Source organism: Poecilia mexicana, unplaced genomic scaffold (assembly GCF_051168715.1).
Source record: "Poecilia mexicana isolate PSO_F unplaced genomic scaffold, ASM5116871v1 scaffold_23, whole genome shotgun sequence".
In the NCBI taxonomy this organism is placed as follows: Eukaryota; Metazoa; Chordata; class Actinopteri; order Cyprinodontiformes; family Poeciliidae; genus Poecilia; species Poecilia mexicana.
In genome coordinates this window covers 12,955,505-12,976,349 of record NW_028263392.1, presented here as the reverse complement: position 1 = coordinate 12,976,349, position 20,845 = coordinate 12,955,505, and the positions used below count along the sequence as shown (strand labels likewise).

Below are 20,845 nucleotides of genomic sequence, written 5' to 3'. Positions count from 1 at the left end.
GGGTCAGTATGTGTCATTTTATCTCATTTTTGACATCATAGGTCAGTATGTGTCATTTTTGTCGTTTTTTGACATAGGTCAGTATGTGTCATTTTGGTCGTTTTTTGACATCATAGGTCAGTATGTGTCATTTTTGTCGTTTTTTGACATAGGTCAGTATGTGTCATTTTTGTCGTTTTTTGACATCATAGATTAGTATGTGTCATTTTTGTCGTTTTTTGACATAGGTCAGTATGTGTCATTTTTGTCGTTTTTTGACATCATAGATTAGTATGTGTCATTTTTGTCGTTTTTTTGACATCATAGGTCATAAAACGACCTATGATGGTCGTTTTTGAAATAAAAATGTCATTTTACATCATAGGTTAGTATGTGTTATTTTGGTCGTTTTTTGACATCATAGGTTAGTATGTGTCATTTTGGTCGTTTTTTGACATCATTTTAGTATGTGTCATTTTTTGACATCATAGTTTAATATGTGTCATTTTGGTTGTTTTTTGACATCATAGTTTAGTGTCATTTTTGTCGTTTTTTTGACATCGTAGGTCAAAAAACGACCTATGATGGTCGTTTTTGAAATTAAAATGTTATTTTATTTCATTTTTACATCATAGGTTAGTATGTGTCATTTAATCTCATTTTTGACATCATACATTATTAGTATGTCATTTTGGTCGTTTTTTGACATCATAGTTTAGTGTCATTTTTGTCGTTTTTTTGACATCGTAGGTCAAAAAACGACCTATGATGGTCGTTTTTGAAATTAAAATGTCATTTTATTTCATTTTTACATCATAGGTTAGTATGTGTCATTTTGGTCGTTATTTGACATCATAGTTTAGTATGTGTCATTTTGGTCATTTTTGTCATTTTTTGACATCATAGGTTAGTTAGTATGTGTGATTTTGGTCGTTTTTTGACATCATAGTTTAGTACGTGTCATTTTATCTCATTTTTTGACATCATAGTTTAATATGTGTCATTTTGGTCGTTTTTTGACATCATAGGTTAGCATGTGTCATTTTGGTTGTTTTTTGACATCATAGTTTAGTGTCATTTTTGTCGTTTTTTTGACATCGTAGGTCAAAAAACAACCTATGATGGTCGTTTTTGAAATTAAAATGTCATTTTATTTCATTTTTACATCATAGGTTAGTATGTGTCATTTTGGTCATTTTTGTCATTTTTTGACATCATAGGTTAGTATGTGTGATTTTGGTCGTTTTTTGACATCATTTTAGTATGTGTCATTTTTGTCATTTTTTGACATCATAGTTTGGCATGTGTCATTTTATCTCATTTTGACATCATAGGTTAGTATGTGTCATTTTGGTCATTTTTGTCATTTTTTGACATCATAGTTTAGTATGTGTGATTTTGGTCGTTTTTTGACATCATTTTAGTATGTGTCATTTTTGTCATTTTTTGACATCATAGTTTAGCATGTGTCATTTTTTGACATCATAGGTTAGTATGTGTCATTTTGGTCGTTTTTTGACATCATAGTTTAGTATGTGTCATTTTGGTCATTTTTTTACATCATAATTTAGTATGTGTCATTTTGGTCATTTTTGTCATTTTTTGACATCATAGATTAGTATGTGTCATTTTTGTCGTTTTTTGACATCATAGGTTAGTATGTGTGATTTTGGTCGTTTTTTGACATCATTTTAGTATGTGTCATTTTTGTCATTTTTTGACATCATAGGTTAGTATGTGTCATTTTGGTCGTTTTTTGACATCATAGTTTAGTATGTGTCATTTTTTGACATCGTAGGTTAGTATGTGTCATTTTATCTCATTTTTACATCATAGTTTAATATGTGTCATTTTTGTCATTTTTTGACATCATAGTTTAGTGTCATTTTTGTCGTTTTTTTGACATCGTAGGTCAAAAAACGACCTATGATGGTCGTTTTTGAAATTAAAATGTTATTTTATTTCATTTTTACATCATAGTTTAGTATGTGTCATTTTATCTCATTTTTACATCATAGGTTAGTATGTCATTTTTGTCGTTTTTTTGACATCGTAGGTCAAAAAACGACCTATGATGGTCGTTTTTGAAATTAAAATGTCATTTTATTTCATTTTTACATCATAGGTTAGTATGTGTCATTTTGGTCGTTATTTGACATCATAGTTTAGTATGTGTCATTTTGGTCATTTTTGTCATTTTTTGACATCATAGGTTAGTTAGTATGTGTGATTTTGGTCGTTTTTTGACATCATAGTTTAGTACGTGTCATTTTATCTCATTTTTTGACATCATAGTTTAATATGTGTCATTTTGGTCGTTTTTTGACATCATAGGTTAGCATGTGTCATTTTGGTTGTTTTTTGACATCATAGTTTAGTGTCATTTTTGTCGTTTTTTTGACATCGTAGGTCAAAAAACAACCTATGATGGTCGTTTTTGAAATTAAAATGTCATTTTATTTCATTTTTACATCATAGGTTAGTATGTGTCATTTTGGTCATTTTTGTCATTTTTTGACATCATAGGTTAGTATGTGTGATTTTGGTCGTTTTTTGACATCATTTTAGTATGTGTCATTTTTGTCATTTTTTGACATCATAGTTTGGCATGTGTCATTTTATCTCATTTTGACATCATAGGTTAGTATGTGTCATTTTGGTCATTTTTGTCATTTTTTGACATCATAGTTTAGTATGTGTGATTTTGGTCGTTTTTTGACATCATTTTAGTATGTGTCATTTTTGTCATTTTTTGACATCATAGTTTAGCATGTGTCATTTTTTGACATCATAGGTTAGTATGTGTCATTTTGGTCGTTTTTTGACATCATAGTTTAGTATGTGTCATTTTGGTCATTTTTTTACATCATAATTTAGTATGTGTCATTTTGGTCATTTTTGTCATTTTTTGACATCATAGATTAGTATGTGTCATTTTTGTCGTTTTTTGACATCATAGGTTAGTATGTGTGATTTTGGTCGTTTTTTGACATCATTTTAGTATGTGTCATTTTTGTCATTTTTTGACATCATAGTTTGGCATGTGTCATTTTATCTCATTTTGACATCATAGGTTAGTATGTGTCATTTTGGTCATTTTTGTCATTTTTTGACATCATAGTTTAGTATGTGTCATTTTGGTCATTTTGGTCGTTTTTTGACATCATAGGTTAGTATGTGTGATTTTGGTCGTTTTTTGACATCATTTTAGTATGTGTCATTTTTGTCATTTTTTGACATCATAGTTTAGCATGTGTCATTTTTGTCATTTTTTGACATCATAGGTTAGTATGTGTCATTTTGGTCGTTTTTTGACATCATAGTTTAGTATGTGTCATTTTGGTCATTTTTTTACATCATAATTTAGTATGTGTCATTTTGGTCATTTTTTGACATCATAGGTCAGTATGTGTCATTTTGGTCGTTTTTTGACATCATAGGTTAGTATGTGTGATTTTGGTCGTTTTTTGACATCATTTTAGTATGTGTCATTTTTTGACATCATAGTTTAGCATGTGTCATTTTTGTCGTTTTTTGATATAGGTCAGTATGTGTCATTTTGGTCGTTTTTTGACATCATAGGTCAGTATGTGTCATTTTGGTCGTTTTTTGACATCATAGGTCAGTATGTGTCATTTTATCTCATTTTTGACATCATAGATTAGTATGTGTCATTTTTGTCGTTTTTTGACATCATAGGTTAGTATGTGTCATTTTTGTCGTTTTTTTGACATCATAGGTCATAAAACGACCTATGATGGTCGTTTTTGAAATAAAAATGTCATTTTACATCATAGGTTAGTATGTGTCATTTTGGTCGTTTTTTGACATCATAGTTTAGTATGTGTCATTTTGGTCGTTTTTTGACATCATAGTTTAGTATGTGTCATTTTGGTCATTTTTTTACATCATAATTTAGTATGTGTCATTTTGGTCATTTTTTGACATCATAGGTCAGTATGTGTCATTTTGGTCGTTTTTTGACATCATAGGTTAGTATGTGTGAATTTGGTCGTTTTTTGACATCATTTTAGTATGTGTCATTTTTTGACATCATAGTTTAGCATGTGTCATTTTATCTCATTTTTGACATCATAGGTCAGTATGTGTCATTTTTGTCGTTTTTTGACATCATAGGGTCAGTATGTGTCATTTTTGTCGTTTTTTGACATCATAGGTCAGTATGTGTCATTTTTGTCGTTTTTTGACATCATAGGTCAGTATGTGTCATTTTTGTCGTTTTTTGACATCATAGTTTAGTATGTGTCATTTTGGTCGTTTTTTGACATCATAGTTTAGTATGTGTCATTTTGGTCATTTTTTTACATCATAATTTAGTATGTGTCATTTTGGTCATTTTTTGACATCATAGGTCAGTATGTGTCATTTTGGTCGTTTTTTGACATCATAGGTTAGTATGTGTGATTTTGGTCGTTTTTTGACATCATTTTAGTATGTGTCATTTTTTGACATCATAGTTTAGCATGTGTCATTTTTGTCGTTTTTTGATATAGGTCAGTATGTGTCATTTTGGTCGTTTTTTGACATCATAGGTCAGTATGTGTCATTTTGGTCGTTTTTTGACATCATAGGTCAGTATGTGTCATTTTATCTCATTTTTGACATCATAGATTAGTATGTGTCATTTTTGTCGTTTTTTGACATCATAGGTTAGTATGTGTCATTTTTGTCGTTTTTTTGACATCATAGGTCATAAAACGACCTATGATGGTCGTTTTTGAAATAAAAATGTCATTTTACATCATAGGTTAGTATGTGTCATTTTGGTCGTTTTTTGACATCATAGTTTAGTATGTGTCATTTTGGTCGTTTTTTGACATCATAGTTTAATATGTGTCATTTTGGTCATTTTTTTACATCATAATTTAGTATGTGTCATTTTGGTCATTTTTTGACATCATAGGTCAGTATGTGTCATTTTGGTCGTTTTTTGACATCATAGGTTAGTATGTGTGAATTTGGTCGTTTTTTGACATCATTTTAGTATGTGTCATTTTTTGACATCATAGTTTAGCATGTGTCATTTTATCTCATTTTTGACATCATAGGTCAGTATGTGTCATTTTTGTCGTTTTTTGACATCATAGGGTCAGTATGTGTCATTTTTGTCGTTTTTTGACATCATAGGTCAGTATGTGTCATTTTTGTCGTTTTTTGACATCATAGGTCAGTATGTGTCATTTTTGTCGTTTTTTGACATCATAGTTTAGTATGTGTCATTTTGGTCATTTTTTTACATCATAATTTAGTATGTGTCATTTTGGTCATTTTTTGACATCATAGGTCAGTATGTGTCATTTTGGTCGTTTTTTGACATCATAGGTTAGTATGTGTGAATTTGGTCGTTTTTTGACATCATTTTAGTATGTGTCATTTTTTGACATCATAGTTTAGCATGTGTCATTTTATCTCATTTTTGACATCATAGGTCAGTATGTGTCATTTTTGTCGTTTTTTGACATCATAGGGTCAGTATGTGTCATTTTATCTCATTTTTGACATCATAGGTCAGTATGTGTCATTTTTGTCGTTTTTTGATATAGGTCAGTATGTGTCATTTTTGTCGTTTTTTGACATAGGTCAGTATGTGTCATTTTTGTCGTTTTTTGACATCATAGATTAGTATGTGTCATTTTTGTCGTTTTTTGACATCATAGGTTAGTATGTGTCATTTTTGTCGTTTTTTTGACATCATAGGTCATAAAACGACCTATGATGGTCGTTTTTGAAATAAAAATGTCATTTTACATCATAGGTTAGTATGTGTCATTTTGGTCGTTTTTTGACATCATAGGTTAGTATGTGTCATTTTGGTCGTTTTTTGACATCATAGGTTAGTATGTGTCATTTTGGTCGTTTTTTGACATCATAGTTTAGTATGTGTCATTTTTTGACATCATAGGTTAGTATGTGTCATTTTGGTCGTTTTTTGACATCATAGTTTAGTATGTGTCATTTTTTGACATCGTAGGTTAGTATGTGTCATTTTATCTCATTTTTACATCATAGTTTAATATGTGTCATTTTTGTCATTTTTTGACATCATAGTTTAGTGTCATTTTTGTCGTTTTTTTGACATCGTAGGTCAAAAAACGACCTATGATGGTCGTTTTTGAAATTAAAATGTTATTTTATTTCATTTTTACATCATAGTTTAGTATGTGTCATTTTATCTCATTTTTACATCATAGGTTAGTATGTCATTTTTGTCGTTTTTTTGACATCGTAGGTCAAAAAACGACCTATGATGGTCGTTTTTGAAATTAAAATGTCATTTTATTTCATTTTTACATCATAGGTTAGTATGTGTCATTTTGGTCGTTATTTGACATCATAGTTTAGTATGTGTCATTTTGGTCATTTTTGTCATTTTTTGACATCATAGGTTAGTTAGTATGTGTGATTTTGGTCGTTTTTTGACATCATAGTTTAGTACGTGTCATTTTATCTCATTTTTTGACATCATAGTTTAATATGTGTCATTTTGGTCGTTTTTTGACATCATAGGTTAGCATGTGTCATTTTGGTTGTTTTTTGACATCATAGTTTAGTGTCATTTTTGTCGTTTTTTTGACATCGTAGGTCAAAAAACAACCTATGATGGTCGTTTTTGAAATTAAAATGTCATTTTATTTCATTTTTACATCATAGGTTAGTATGTGTCATTTTGGTCATTTTTGTCATTTTTTGACATCATAGGTTAGTATGTGTGATTTTGGTCGTTTTTTGACATCATTTTAGTATGTGTCATTTTTGTCATTTTTTGACATCATAGTTTGGCATGTGTCATTTTATCTCATTTTGACATCATAGGTTAGTATGTGTCATTTTGGTCATTTTTGTCATTTTTTGACATCATAGTTTAGTATGTGTGATTTTGGTCGTTTTTTGACATCATTTTAGTATGTGTCATTTTTGTCATTTTTTGACATCATAGTTTAGCATGTGTCATTTTTTGACATCATAGGTTAGTATGTGTCATTTTGGTCGTTTTTTGACATCATAGTTTAGTATGTGTCATTTTGGTCATTTTTTTACATCATAATTTAGTATGTGTCATTTTGGTCATTTTTGTCATTTTTTGACATCATAGATTAGTATGTGTCATTTTTGTCGTTTTTTGACATCATAGGTTAGTATGTGTGATTTTGGTCGTTTTTTGACATCATTTTAGTATGTGTCATTTTTGTCATTTTTTGACATCATAGTTTGGCATGTGTCATTTTATCTCATTTTGACATCATAGGTTAGTATGTGTCATTTTGGTCATTTTTGTCATTTTTTGACATCATAGTTTAGTATGTGTCATTTTGGTCATTTTGGTCGTTTTTTGACATCATAGGTTAGTATGTGTGATTTTGGTCGTTTTTTGACATCATTTTAGTATGTGTCATTTTTGTCATTTTTTGACATCATAGTTTAGCATGTGTCATTTTTGTCATTTTTTGACATCATAGGTTAGTATGTGTCATTTTGGTCGTTTTTTGACATCATAGTTTAGTATGTGTCATTTTGGTCATTTTTTTACATCATAATTTAGTATGTGTCATTTTGGTCATTTTTTGACATCATAGGTCAGTATGTGTCATTTTGGTCGTTTTTTGACATCATAGGTTAGTATGTGTGATTTTGGTCGTTTTTTGACATCATTTTAGTATGTGTCATTTTTTGACATCATAGTTTAGCATGTGTCATTTTTGTCGTTTTTTGATATAGGTCAGTATGTGTCATTTTGGTCGTTTTTTGACATCATAGGTCAGTATGTGTCATTTTGGTCGTTTTTTGACATCATAGGTCAGTATGTGTCATTTTATCTCATTTTTGACATCATAGATTAGTATGTCATTTTTGTCGTTTTTTGACATCATAGGTTAGTATGTGTCATTTTTGTCGTTTTTTTGACATCATAGGTCATAAAACGACCTATGATGGTCGTTTTTGAAATAAAAATGTCATTTTACATCATAGGTTAGTATGTGTCATTTTGGTCGTTTTTTGACATCATAGTTTAGTATGTGTCATTTTGGTCGTTTTTTGACATCATAGTTTAGTATGTGTCATTTTGGTCATTTTTTTACATCATAATTTAGTATGTGTCATTTTGGTCATTTTTTGACATCATAGGTCAGTATGTGTCATTTTGGTCGTTTTTTGACATCATAGGTTAGTATGTGTGAATTTGGTCGTTTTTTGACATCATTTTAGTATGTGTCATTTTTTGACATCATAGTTTAGCATGTGTCATTTTATCTCATTTTTGACATCATAGGTCAGTATGTGTCATTTTTGTCGTTTTTTGACATCATAAGGTCAGTATGTGTCATTTTTGTCGTTTTTTGACATCATAGGTCAGTATGTGTCATTTTTGTCGTTTTTTGACATCATAGGTCAGTATGTGTCATTTTTGTCGTTTTTTGACATCATAGTTTAGTATGTGTCATTTTGGTCATTTTTTTACATCATAATTTAGTATGTGTCATTTTGGTCATTTTTTGACATCATAGGTCAGTATGTGTCATTTTGGTCGTTTTTTGACATCATAGGTTAGTATGTGTGAATTTGGTCGTTTTTTGACATCATTTTAGTATGTGTCATTTTTTGACATCATAGTTTAGCATGTGTCATTTTATCTCATTTTTGACATCATAGGTCAGTATGTGTCATTTTTGTCGTTTTTTGACATCATAGGGTCAGTATGTGTCATTTTATCTCATTTTTGACATCATAGGTCAGTATGTGTCATTTTTGTCGTTTTTTGATATAGGTCAGTATGTGTCATTTTTGTCGTTTTTTGACATAGGTCAGTATGTGTCATTTTTGTCGTTTTTTGACATCATAGATTAGTATGTGTCATTTTTGTCGTTTTTTGACATCATAGGTTAGTATGTGTCATTTTTGTCGTTTTTTTGACATCATAGGTCATAAAACGACCTATGATGGTCGTTTTTGAAATAAAAATGTCATTTTACATCATAGGTTAGTATGTGTCATTTTGGTCGTTTTTTGACATCATAGGTTAGTATGTGTCATTTTGGTCGTTTTTTGACATCATAGGTTAGTATGTGTCATTTTGGTCGTTTTTTGACATCATAGTTTAGTATGTGTCATTTTTTGACATCATAGGTTAGTATGTGTCATTTTGGTCGTTTTTTGACATCATAGTTTAGTATGTGTCATTTTTTGACATCGTAGGTTAGTATGTGTCATTTTATCTCATTTTTACATCATAGTTTAATATGTGTCATTTTTGTCATTTTTTGACATCATAGTTTAGTGTCATTTTTGTCGTTTTTTTGACATCGTAGGTCAAAAAACGACCTATGATGGTCGTTTTTGAAATTAAAATGTTATTTTATTTCATTTTTACATCATAGTTTAGTATGTGTCATTTTATCTCATTTTTACATCATAGGTTAGTATGTCATTTTTGTCGTTTTTTTGACATCGTAGGTCAAAAAACGACCTATGATGGTCGTTTTTGAAATTAAAATGTCATTTTATTTCATTTTTACATCATAGGTTAGTATGTGTCATTTTGGTCGTTATTTGACATCATAGTTTAGTATGTGTCATTTTGGTCATTTTTGTCATTTTTTGACATCATAGGTTAGTTAGTATGTGTGATTTTGGTCGTTTTTTGACATCATAGTTTAGTACGTGTCATTTTATCTCATTTTTTGACATCATAGTTTAATATGTGTCATTTTGGTCGTTTTTTGACATCATAGGTTAGCATGTGTCATTTTGGTTGTTTTTTGACATCATAGTTTAGTGTCATTTTTGTCGTTTTTTTGACATCGTAGGTCAAAAAACAACCTATGATGGTCGTTTTTGAAATTAAAATGTCATTTTATTTCATTTTTACATCATAGGTTAGTATGTGTCATTTTGGTCATTTTTGTCATTTTTTGACATCATAGGTTAGTATGTGTGATTTTGGTCGTTTTTTGACATCATTTTAGTATGTGTCATTTTTGTCATTTTTTGACATCATAGTTTGGCATGTGTCATTTTATCTCATTTTGACATCATAGGTTAGTATGTGTCATTTTGGTCATTTTTGTCATTTTTTGACATCATAGTTTAGTATGTGTGATTTTGGTCGTTTTTTGACATCATTTTAGTATGTGTCATTTTTGTCATTTTTTGACATCATAGTTTAGCATGTGTCATTTTTTGACATCATAGGTTAGTATGTGTCATTTTGGTCGTTTTTTGACATCATAGTTTAGTATGTGTCATTTTGGTCATTTTTTTACATCATAATTTAGTATGTGTCATTTTGGTCATTTTTGTCATTTTTTGACATCATAGATTAGTATGTGTCATTTTTGTCGTTTTTTGACATCATAGGTTAGTATGTGTGATTTTGGTCGTTTTTTGACATCATTTTAGTATGTGTCATTTTTGTCATTTTTTGACATCATAGTTTGGCATGTGTCATTTTATCTCATTTTGACATCATAGGTTAGTATGTGTCATTTTGGTCATTTTTGTCATTTTTTGACATCATAGTTTAGTATGTGTCATTTTGGTCATTTTGGTCGTTTTTTGACATCATAGGTTAGTATGTGTGATTTTGGTCGTTTTTTGACATCATTTTAGTATGTGTCATTTTTGTCATTTTTTGACATCATAGTTTAGCATGTGTCATTTTTGTCATTTTTTGACATCATAGGTTAGTATGTGTCATTTTGGTCGTTTTTTGACATCATAGTTTAGTATGTGTCATTTTGGTCATTTTTTTACATCATAATTTAGTATGTGTCATTTTGGTCATTTTTTGACATCATAGGTCAGTATGTGTCATTTTGGTCGTTTTTTGACATCATAGGTTAGTATGTGTGATTTTGGTCGTTTTTTGACATCATTTTAGTATGTGTCATTTTTTGACATCATAGTTTAGCATGTGTCATTTTTGTCGTTTTTTGATATAGGTCAGTATGTGTCATTTTGGTCGTTTTTTGACATCATAGGTCAGTATGTGTCATTTTGGTCGTTTTTTGACATCATAGGTCAGTATGTGTCATTTTATCTCATTTTTGACATCATAGATTAGTATGTGTCATTTTTGTCGTTTTTTGACATCATAGGTTAGTATGTGTCATTTTTGTCGTTTTTTTGACATCATAGGTCATAAAACGACCTATGATGGTCGTTTTTGAAATAAAAATGTCATTTTACATCATAGGTTAGTATGTGTCATTTTGGTCGTTTTTTGACATCATAGTTTAGTATGTGTCATTTTGGTCGTTTTTTGACATCATAGTTTAGTATGTGTCATTTTGGTCATTTTTTTACATCATAATTTAGTATGTGTCATTTTGGTCATTTTTTGACATCATAGGTCAGTATGTGTCATTTTGGTCGTTTTTTGACATCATAGGTTAGTATGTGTGAATTTGGTCGTTTTTTGACATCATTTTAGTATGTGTCATTTTTTGACATCATAGTTTAGCATGTGTCATTTTATCTCATTTTTGACATCATAGGTCAGTATGTGTCATTTTTGTCGTTTTTTGACATCATAGGGTCAGTATGTGTCATTTTTGTCGTTTTTTGACATCATAGGTCAGTATGTGTCATTTTTGTCGTTTTTTGACATCATAGGTCAGTATGTGTCATTTTTGTCGTTTTTTGACATCATAGTTTAGTATGTGTCATTTTGGTCGTTTTTTGACATCATAGTTTAGTATGTGTCATTTTGGTCATTTTTTTACATCATAATTTAGTATGTGTCATTTTGGTCATTTTTTGACATCATAGGTCAGTATGTGTCATTTTGGTCGTTTTTTGACATCATTTTAGTATGTGTCATTTTTTGACATCATAGTTTAGCATGTGTCATTTTTGTCGTTTTTTGATATAGGTCAGTATGTGTCATTTTGGTCGTTTTTTGACATCATAGGTCAGTATGTGTCATTTTGGTCGTTTTTTGACATCATAGGTCAGTATGTGTCATTTTATCTCATTTTTGACATCATAGATTAGTATGTGTCATTTTTGTCGTTTTTTGACATCATAGGTTAGTATGTGTCATTTTTGTCGTTTTTTTGACATCATAGGTCATAAAACGACCTATGATGGTCGTTTTTGAAATAAAAATGTCATTTTACATCATAGGTTAGTATGTGTCATTTTGGTCGTTTTTTGACATCATAGTTTAGTATGTGTCATTTTGGTCGTTTTTTGACATCATAGTTTAGTATGTGTCATTTTGGTCATTTTTTTACATCATAATTTAGTATGTGTCATTTTGGTCATTTTTTGACATCATAGGTCAGTATGTGTCATTTTGGTCGTTTTTTGACATCATAGGTTAGTATGTGTGAATTTGGTCGTTTTTTGACATCATTTTAGTATGTGTCATTTTGGTCATTTTTTTACATCATAATTTAGTATGTGTCATTTTGGTCATTTTTTGACATCATAGGTTAGTATGTGTGATTTTGGTCGTTTTTTGACATCATTTTAGTATGTGTCATTTTTTGACATCATAGTTTAGCATGTGTCATTTTTGTCGTTTTTTGATATAGGTCAGTATGTGTCATTTTGGTCGTTTTTTGACATCATAGGTCAGTATGTGTCATTTTGGTCGTTTTTTGACATCATAGGTCAGTATGTGTCATTTTATCTCATTTTTGACATCATAGATTAGTATGTGTCATTTTTGTCGTTTTTTGACATCATAGGTTAGTATGTGTCATTTTTGTCGTTTTTTTGACATCATAGGTCATAAAACGACCTATGATGGTCGTTTTTGAAATAAAAATGTCATTTTACATCATAGGTTAGTATGTGTCATTTTGGTCGTTTTTTGACATCATAGTTTAGTATGTGTCATTTTGGTCGTTTTTTGACATCATAGTTTAGTATGTGTCATTTTGGTCATTTTTTTACATCATAATTTAGTATGTGTCATTTTGGTCATTTTTTGACATCATAGGTCAGTATGTGTCATTTTGGTCGTTTTTTGACATCATAGGTTAGTATGTGTGAATTTGGTCGTTTTTTGACATCATTTTAGTATGTGTCATTTTTTGACATCATAGTTTAGCATGTGTCATTTTATCTCATTTTTGACATCATAGGTCAGTATGTGTCATTTTTGTCGTTTTTTGACATCATAGGGTCAGTATGTGTCATTTTTGTCGTTTTTTGACATCATAGGTCAGTATGTGTCATTTTTGTCGTTTTTTGACATCATAGGTCAGTATGTGTCATTTTTGTCGTTTTTTGACATCATAGTTTAGTATGTGTCATTTTGGTCATTTTTTTACATCATAATTTAGTATGTGTCATTTTGGTCATTTTTTGACATCATAGGTCAGTATGTGTCATTTTGGTCGTTTTTTGACATCATAGGTTAGTATGTGTGAATTTGGTCGTTTTTTGACATCATTTTAGTATGTGTCATTTTTTGACATCATAGTTTAGCATGTGTCATTTTATCTCATTTTTGACATCATAGGTCAGTATGTGTCATTTTTGTCGTTTTTTGACATCATAGGGTCAGTATGTGTCATTTTATCTCATTTTTGACATCATAGGTCAGTATGTGTCATTTTTGTCGTTTTTTGATATAGGTCAGTATGTGTCATTTTTGTCGTTTTTTGACATAGGTCAGTATGTGTCATTTTTGTCGTTTTTTGACATCATAGATTAGTATGTGTCATTTTTGTCGTTTTTTGACATCATAGGTTAGTATGTGTCATTTTTGTCGTTTTTTTGACATCATAGGTCATAAAACGACCTATGATGGTCGTTTTTGAAATAAAAATGTCATTTTACATCATAGGTTAGTATGTGTCATTTTGGTCGTTTTTTGACATCATAGGTTAGTATGTGTCATTTTGGTCGTTTTTTGACATCATAGGTTAGTATGTGTCATTTTGGTCGTTTTTTGACATCATAGTTTAGTATGTGTCATTTTTTGACATCATAGGTTAGTATGTGTCATTTTGGTCGTTTTTTGACATCATAGTTTAGTATGTGTCATTTTTTGACATCGTAGGTTAGTATGTGTCATTTTATCTCATTTTTACATCATAGTTTAATATGTGTCATTTTTGTCATTTTTTGACATCATAGTTTAGTGTCATTTTTGTCGTTTTTTGACATCGTAGGTCAAAAAACGACCTATGATGGTCGTTTTTGAAATTAAAATGTTATTTTATTTCATTTTTACATCATAGTTTAGTATGTGTCATTTTATCTCATTTTTACATCATAGGTTAGTATGTCATTTTTGTCGTTTTTTTGACATCGTAGGTCAAAAAACGACCTATGATGGTCGTTTTTGAAATTAAAATGTCATTTTATTTCATTTTTACATCATAGGTTAGTATGTGTCATTTTGGTCGTTATTTGACATCATAGTTTAGTATGTGTCATTTTGGTCATTTTTGTCATTTTTTGACATCATAGGTTAGTTAGTATGTGTGATTTTGGTCGTTTTTTGACATCATAGTTTAGTACGTGTCATTTTATCTCATTTTTTGACATCATAGTTTAATATGTGTCATTTTGGTCGTTTTTTGACATCATAGGTTAGCATGTGTCATTTTGGTTGTTTTTTGACATCATAGTTTAGTGTCATTTTTGTCGTTTTTTTGACATCGTAGGTCAAAAAACAACCTATGATGGTCGTTTTTGAAATTAAAATGTCATTTTATTTCATTTTTACATCATAGGTTAGTATGTGTCATTTTGGTCATTTTTGTCATTTTTTGACATCATAGGTTAGTATGTGTGATTTTGGTCGTTTTTTGACATCATTTTAGTATGTGTCATTTTTGTCATTTTTTGACATCATAGTTTGGCATGTGTCATTTTATCTCATTTTGACATCATAGGTTAGTATGTGTCATTTTGGTCATTTTTGTCATTTTTTGACATCATAGTTTAGTATGTGTGATTTTGGTCGTTTTTTGACATCATTTTAGTATGTGTCATTTTTGTCATTTTTTGACATCATAGTTTAGCATGTGTCATTTTTTGACATCATAGGTTAGTATGTGTCATTTTGGTCGTTTTTTGACATCATAGTTTAGTATGTGTCATTTTGGTCATTTTTTTACATCATAATTTAGTATGTGTCATTTTGGTCATTTTTGTCATTTTTTGACATCATAGATTAGTATGTGTCATTTTTGTCGTTTTTTGACATCATAGGTTAGTATGTGTGATTTTGGTCGTTTTTTGACATCATTTTAGTATGTGTCATTTTTGTCATTTTTTGACATCATAGTTTGGCATGTGTCATTTTATCTCATTTTGACATCATAGGTTAGTATGTGTCATTTTGGTCATTTTTGTCATTTTTTGACATCATAGTTTAGTATGTGTCATTTTGGTCATTTTGGTCGTTTTTTGACATCATAGGTTAGTATGTGTGATTTTGGTCGTTTTTTGACATCATTTTAGTATGTGTCATTTTTGTCATTTTTTGACATCATAGTTTAGCATGTGTCATTTTTGTCATTTTTTGACATCATAGGTTAGTATGTGTCATTTTGGTCGTTTTTTGACATCATAGTTTAGTATGTGTCATTTTGGTCATTTTTTTACATCATAATTTAGTATGTGTCATTTTGGTCATTTTTTGACATCATAGGTCAGTATGTGTCATTTTGGTCGTTTTTTGACATCATAGGTTAGTATGTGTGATTTTGGTCGTTTTTTGACATCATTTTAGTATGTGTCATTTTTTGACATCATAGTTTAGCATGTGTCATTTTTGTCGTTTTTTGATATAGGTCAGTATGTGTCATTTTGGTCGTTTTTTGACATCATAGGTCAGTATGTGTCATTTTGGTAGTTTTTTGACATCATAGGTCAGTATGTGTCATTTTATCTCATTTTTGACATCATAGATTAGTATGTCATTTTTGTCGTTTTTTGACATCATAGGTTAGTATGTGTCATTTTTGTCGTTTTTTTGACATCATAGGTCATAAAACGACCTATGATGGTCGTTTTTGAAATAAAAATGTCATTTTACATCATAGGTTAGTATGTGTCATTTTGGTCGTTTTTTGACATCATAGTTTAGTATGTGTCATTTTGGTCGTTTTTTGACATCATAGTTTAGTATGTGTCATTTTGGTCGTTTTTTGACATCATAGTTTAGTATGTGTCATTTTGGTCATTTTTTTACATCATAATTTAGTATGTGTCATTTTGGTCATTTTTTGACATCATAGGTCAGTATGTGTCATTTTGGTCGTTTTTTGACATCATAGGTTAGTATGTGTGAATTTAGTCGTTTTTTGACATCATTTTAGTATGTGTCATTTTTTGACATCATAGTTTAGCATGTGTCATTTTATCTCATTTTTGACATCATAGGTCAGTATGTGTCATTTTTGTCGTTTTTTGACATCATAAGGTCAGTATGTGTCATTTTTGTCGTTTTTTGACATCATAGGTCAGTATGTGTCATTTTTGTCGTTTTTTGACATCATAGGTCAGTATGTGTCATTTTTGTCGTTTTTTGACATCATAGTTTAGTATGTGTCATTTTGGTCATTTTTTTACATCATAATTTAGTATGTGTCATTTTGGTCATTTTTTGACATCATAGGTCAGTATGTGTCATTTTGGTCGTTTTTTGACATCATAGGTTAGTATGTGTGAATTTGGTCGTTTTTTGACATCATTTTAGTATGTGTCATTTTTTGACATCATAGTTTAGCATGTGTCATTTTATCTCATTTTTGACATCATAGGTCAGTATGTGTCATTTTTGTCGTTTTTTGACATCATAGGGTCAGTATGTGTCATTTTATCTCATTTTTGACATCATAGGTCAGTATGTGTCATTTTTGTCGTTTTTTGATATAGGTCAGTATGTGTCATTTTTGTCGTTTTTTGACATAGGTCAGTATGTGTCATTTTTGTCGTTTTTTGACATCATAGATTAGTATGTGTCATTTTGGTCGTTTTTTGACATCATAGTTTAGTATGTGTCATTTTTTGACATCATAGGTTAGTATGTGTCATTTTGGTCGTTTTTTGACATCATAGTTTAGTATGTGTCATTTTTTGACATCGTAGGTTAGTATGTGTCATTTTATCTCATTTTTACATCATAGTTTAATATGTGTCATTTTTGTCATTTTTTGACATCATAGTTTAGTGTCATTTTTGTCGTTTTTTTGACATCGTAGGTCAAAAAACGACCTATGATGGTCGTTTTTGAAATTAAAATGTTATTTTATTTCATTTTTACATCATAGTTTAGTATGTGTCATTTTATCTCATTTTTACATCATAGGTTAGTATGTCATTTTTGTCGTTTTTTTGACATCGTAGGTCAAAAAACGACCTATGATGGTCGTTTTTGAAATTAAAATGTCATTTTATTTCATTTTTACATCATAGGTTAGTATGTGTCATTTTGGTCGTTATTTGACATCATAGTTTAGTATGTGTCATTTTGGTCATTTTTGTCATTTTTTGACATCATAGGTTAGTTAGTATGTGTGATTTTGGTCGTTTTTTGACATCATAGTTTAGTACGTGTCATTTTATCTCATTTTTTGACATCATAGTTTAATATGTGTCATTTTGGTCGTTTTTTGACATCATAGGTTAGCATGTGTCATTTTGGTTGTTTTTTGACATCATAGTTTAGTGTCATTTTTGTCGTTTTTTTGACATCGTAGGTCAAAAAACAACCTATGATGGTCGTTTTTGAAATTAAAATGTCATTTTATTTCATTTTTACATCATAGGTTAGTATGTGTCATTTTGGTCATTTTTGTCATTTTTTGACATCATAGGTTAGTATGTGTGATTTTGGTCGTTTTTTGACATCATTTTAGTATGTGTCATTTTTGTCATTTTTTGACATCATAGTTTGGCATGTGTCATTTTATCTCATTTTGACATCATAGGTTAGTATGTGTCATTTTGGTCATTTTTGTCATTTTTTGACATCATAGTTTAGTATGTGTCATTTTGGTCATTTTGGTCGTTTTTTGACATCATAGGTTAGTATGTGTGATTTTGGTCGTTTTTTGACATCATTTTAGTATGTGTCATTTTTGTCATTTTTTGACATCATAGTTTAGCATGTGTCATTTTTGTCATTTTTTGACATCATAGGTTAGTATGTGTCATTTTGGTCGTTTTTTGACATCATAGTTTAGTATGTGTCATTTTGGTCATTTTTTTACATCATAATTTAGTATGTGTCATTTTGGTCATTTTTTGACATCATAGGTCAGTATGTGTCATTTTGGTCGTTTTTTGACATCATAGGTTAGTATGTGTGATTTTGGTCGTTTTTTGACATCATTTTAGTATGTGTCATTTTTTGACATCATAGTTTAGCATGTGTCATTTTTGTCGTTTTTTGATATAGGTCAGTATGTGTCATTTTGGTCGTTTTTTGACATCATAGGTCAGTATGTGTCATTTTGGTCGTTTTTTGACATCATAGGTCAGTATGTGTCATTTTATCTCATTTTTGACAACATAGATTAGTATGTGTCATTTTTGTCGTTTTTTGACATCATAGGTTAGTATGTGTCATTTTTGTCGTTTTTTTGACATCATAGGTTAGTATGTGTGATTTTGGTCGTTTTTTGACATCATAGATTAGTATGTGTCATTTTTGTCGTTTTTTGACATCATAGGTTAGTATGTGTCATTTTGGTCGTTTTTTGACATCATAGGTTAGTATGTGTGATTTTGGTCGTTTTTTGACATCATAGTTGTCATTTTGGTCGTTTTTTGACATCATAGTTTAGTATGTGTCATTTTGGTCATTTTTTTACATCATAATTTAGTATGTGTCATTTTGGTCATTTTTTGACATCATAGGTCAGTATGTGTCATTTTGGTCGTTTTTTGACATCATAGGTTAGTATGTGTGAATTTGGTCGTTTTTTGACATCATTTTAGTATGTGTCATTTTTTGACATCATAGTTTAGCATGTGTCATTTTATCTCATTTTTGACATCATAGGTCAGTATGTGTCATTTTTGTCGTTTTTTGACATCATAGGGTCAGTATGTGTCATTTTTGTCGTTTTTTGACATCATAGGTCAGTATGTGTCATTTTTGTCGTTTTTTGACATCATAGGTCAGTATGTGTCATTTTTGTCGTTTTTTGACATCATAGTTTAGTATGTGTCATTTTGGTCATTTTTTTACATCATAATTTAGTATGTGTCATTTTGGTCGTTTTTTGACATCATAGGTTAGTATGTGTGAATTTGGTCGTTTTTTGACATCATTTTAGTATGTGTCATTTTTTGACATCATAGTTTAGCATGTGTCATTTTATCTCATTTTTGACATCATAGGTCAGTATGTGTCATTTTTGTCGTTTTTTGACATCATAGGGTCAGTATGTGTCATTTTATCTCATTTTTGACATCATAGGTCAGTATGTGTCATTTTTGTCGTTTTTTGATATAGGTCAGTATGTGTCATTTTTGTCGTTTTTTGACATAGGTCAGTATGTGTCATTTTTGTCGTTTTTTGACATCATAGATTAGTATGTGTCATTTTTGTCGTTTTTTGACATCATAGGTTAGTATGTGTCATTTTTGTCGTTTTTTTGACATCATAGGTCATAAAACGACCTATGATGGTCGTTTTTGAAATAAATATGTCATTTTACATCATAGGTTAGTATGTGTCATTTTGGTCGTTTTTTGACATAGGTTAGTATGTGTCATTTTGGTCGTTTTTTGACATCATAGGTTAGTATGTGTCATTTTGGTCGTTTTTTGACATCATAGTTTAGTATGTGTCATTTTTTGACATCATAGGTTAGTATGTGTCATTTTGGTCGTTTTTTGACATCATAGTTTAGTATGTGTCATTTTTTGACATCGTAGGTTAGTATGTGTCATTTTATCTCATTTTTACATCATAGTTTAATATGTGTCATTTTTGTCATTTTTTGACATCATAGTTTAGTGTCATTTTTGTCGTTTTTTTGACATCGTAGGTCAAAAAACGACCTATGATGGTCGTTTTTGAAATTAAAATGTTATTTTATTTCATTTTTACATCATAGTTTAGTATGTGTCATTTTATCTCATTTTTACATCATAGGTTAGTATGTCATTTTTGTCGTTTTTTTGACATCGTAGGTCAAAAAACGACCTATGATGGTCGTTTTTGAAATTAAAATGTCATTTTATTTCATTTTTACATCATAGGTTAGTATGTGTCATTTTGGTCGTTATTTGACATCATAGTTTAGTATGTGTCATTTTGGTCATTTTTGTCATTTTTTGACATCATAGGTTAGTATGTGTGATTTTGGTCGTTTTTTGACATCATAGTTTAGTACGTGTCATTTTATCTCATTTTTTGACATCATAGGTTAGTATGTGTCATTTTGGTCGTTTTTTGACATCATAGGTTAGTATGTGTCATTTTTGTCATTTTTTGACATAGTGTAGTTAGTATGTGTGATTTTGGTCATTTTTTGACATCATAGTTTAGTATGTGTCATTTTGGTCGTTTCATTTCTTGTATAACTTTCAGCTGTTAATCTTCAGTGAGTAAATACGATCTTGTGAAACACTTTTCCCTCTTTCAAACAGTTCTTCATCGTTCTGTTGATCATCCTTTTGGCTGAACTGATCCTCCTCATCCTCTTTTTTGTCTACATAGAAGAGGTAAAACTCGACTCCTACCCTTTGTGCTCTTTGTGTCGATTACCCATAATCCTCACTCCCTATGTCTTCCCAGGTGAGGGACAATGCCAGACAGGACCTTAAAGAGGGGCTGGTGCTGTACAACACAGAGAACAATGCCGGCCTCAGGGATGTGTGGAACACCATACAGAGAGAGGTAGACCACACCAGTAAGGAG

General features: G+C 30.0%; 1 protein-coding gene across 2 annotated transcripts in view; it reads left to right on the top strand.

Moving 5' to 3' along the window:
• Positions 1-20,845, top strand: part of LOC106905325 (tetraspanin-9-like) — a 34,341-nt gene that overhangs the window by 12,243 nt on the left and 1,253 nt on the right. For both annotated transcript variants that reach the window (XM_088003320.1, XM_014970118.2), the window contains exons 5-6: positions 20,575-20,649; positions 20,723-20,824. In XM_088003320.1, the coding sequence (XP_087859446.1) occupies positions 20,575-20,649; positions 20,723-20,824 (177 nt within the window). The remainder of the gene's footprint in view (positions 1-20,574; positions 20,650-20,722; positions 20,825-20,845) is intronic.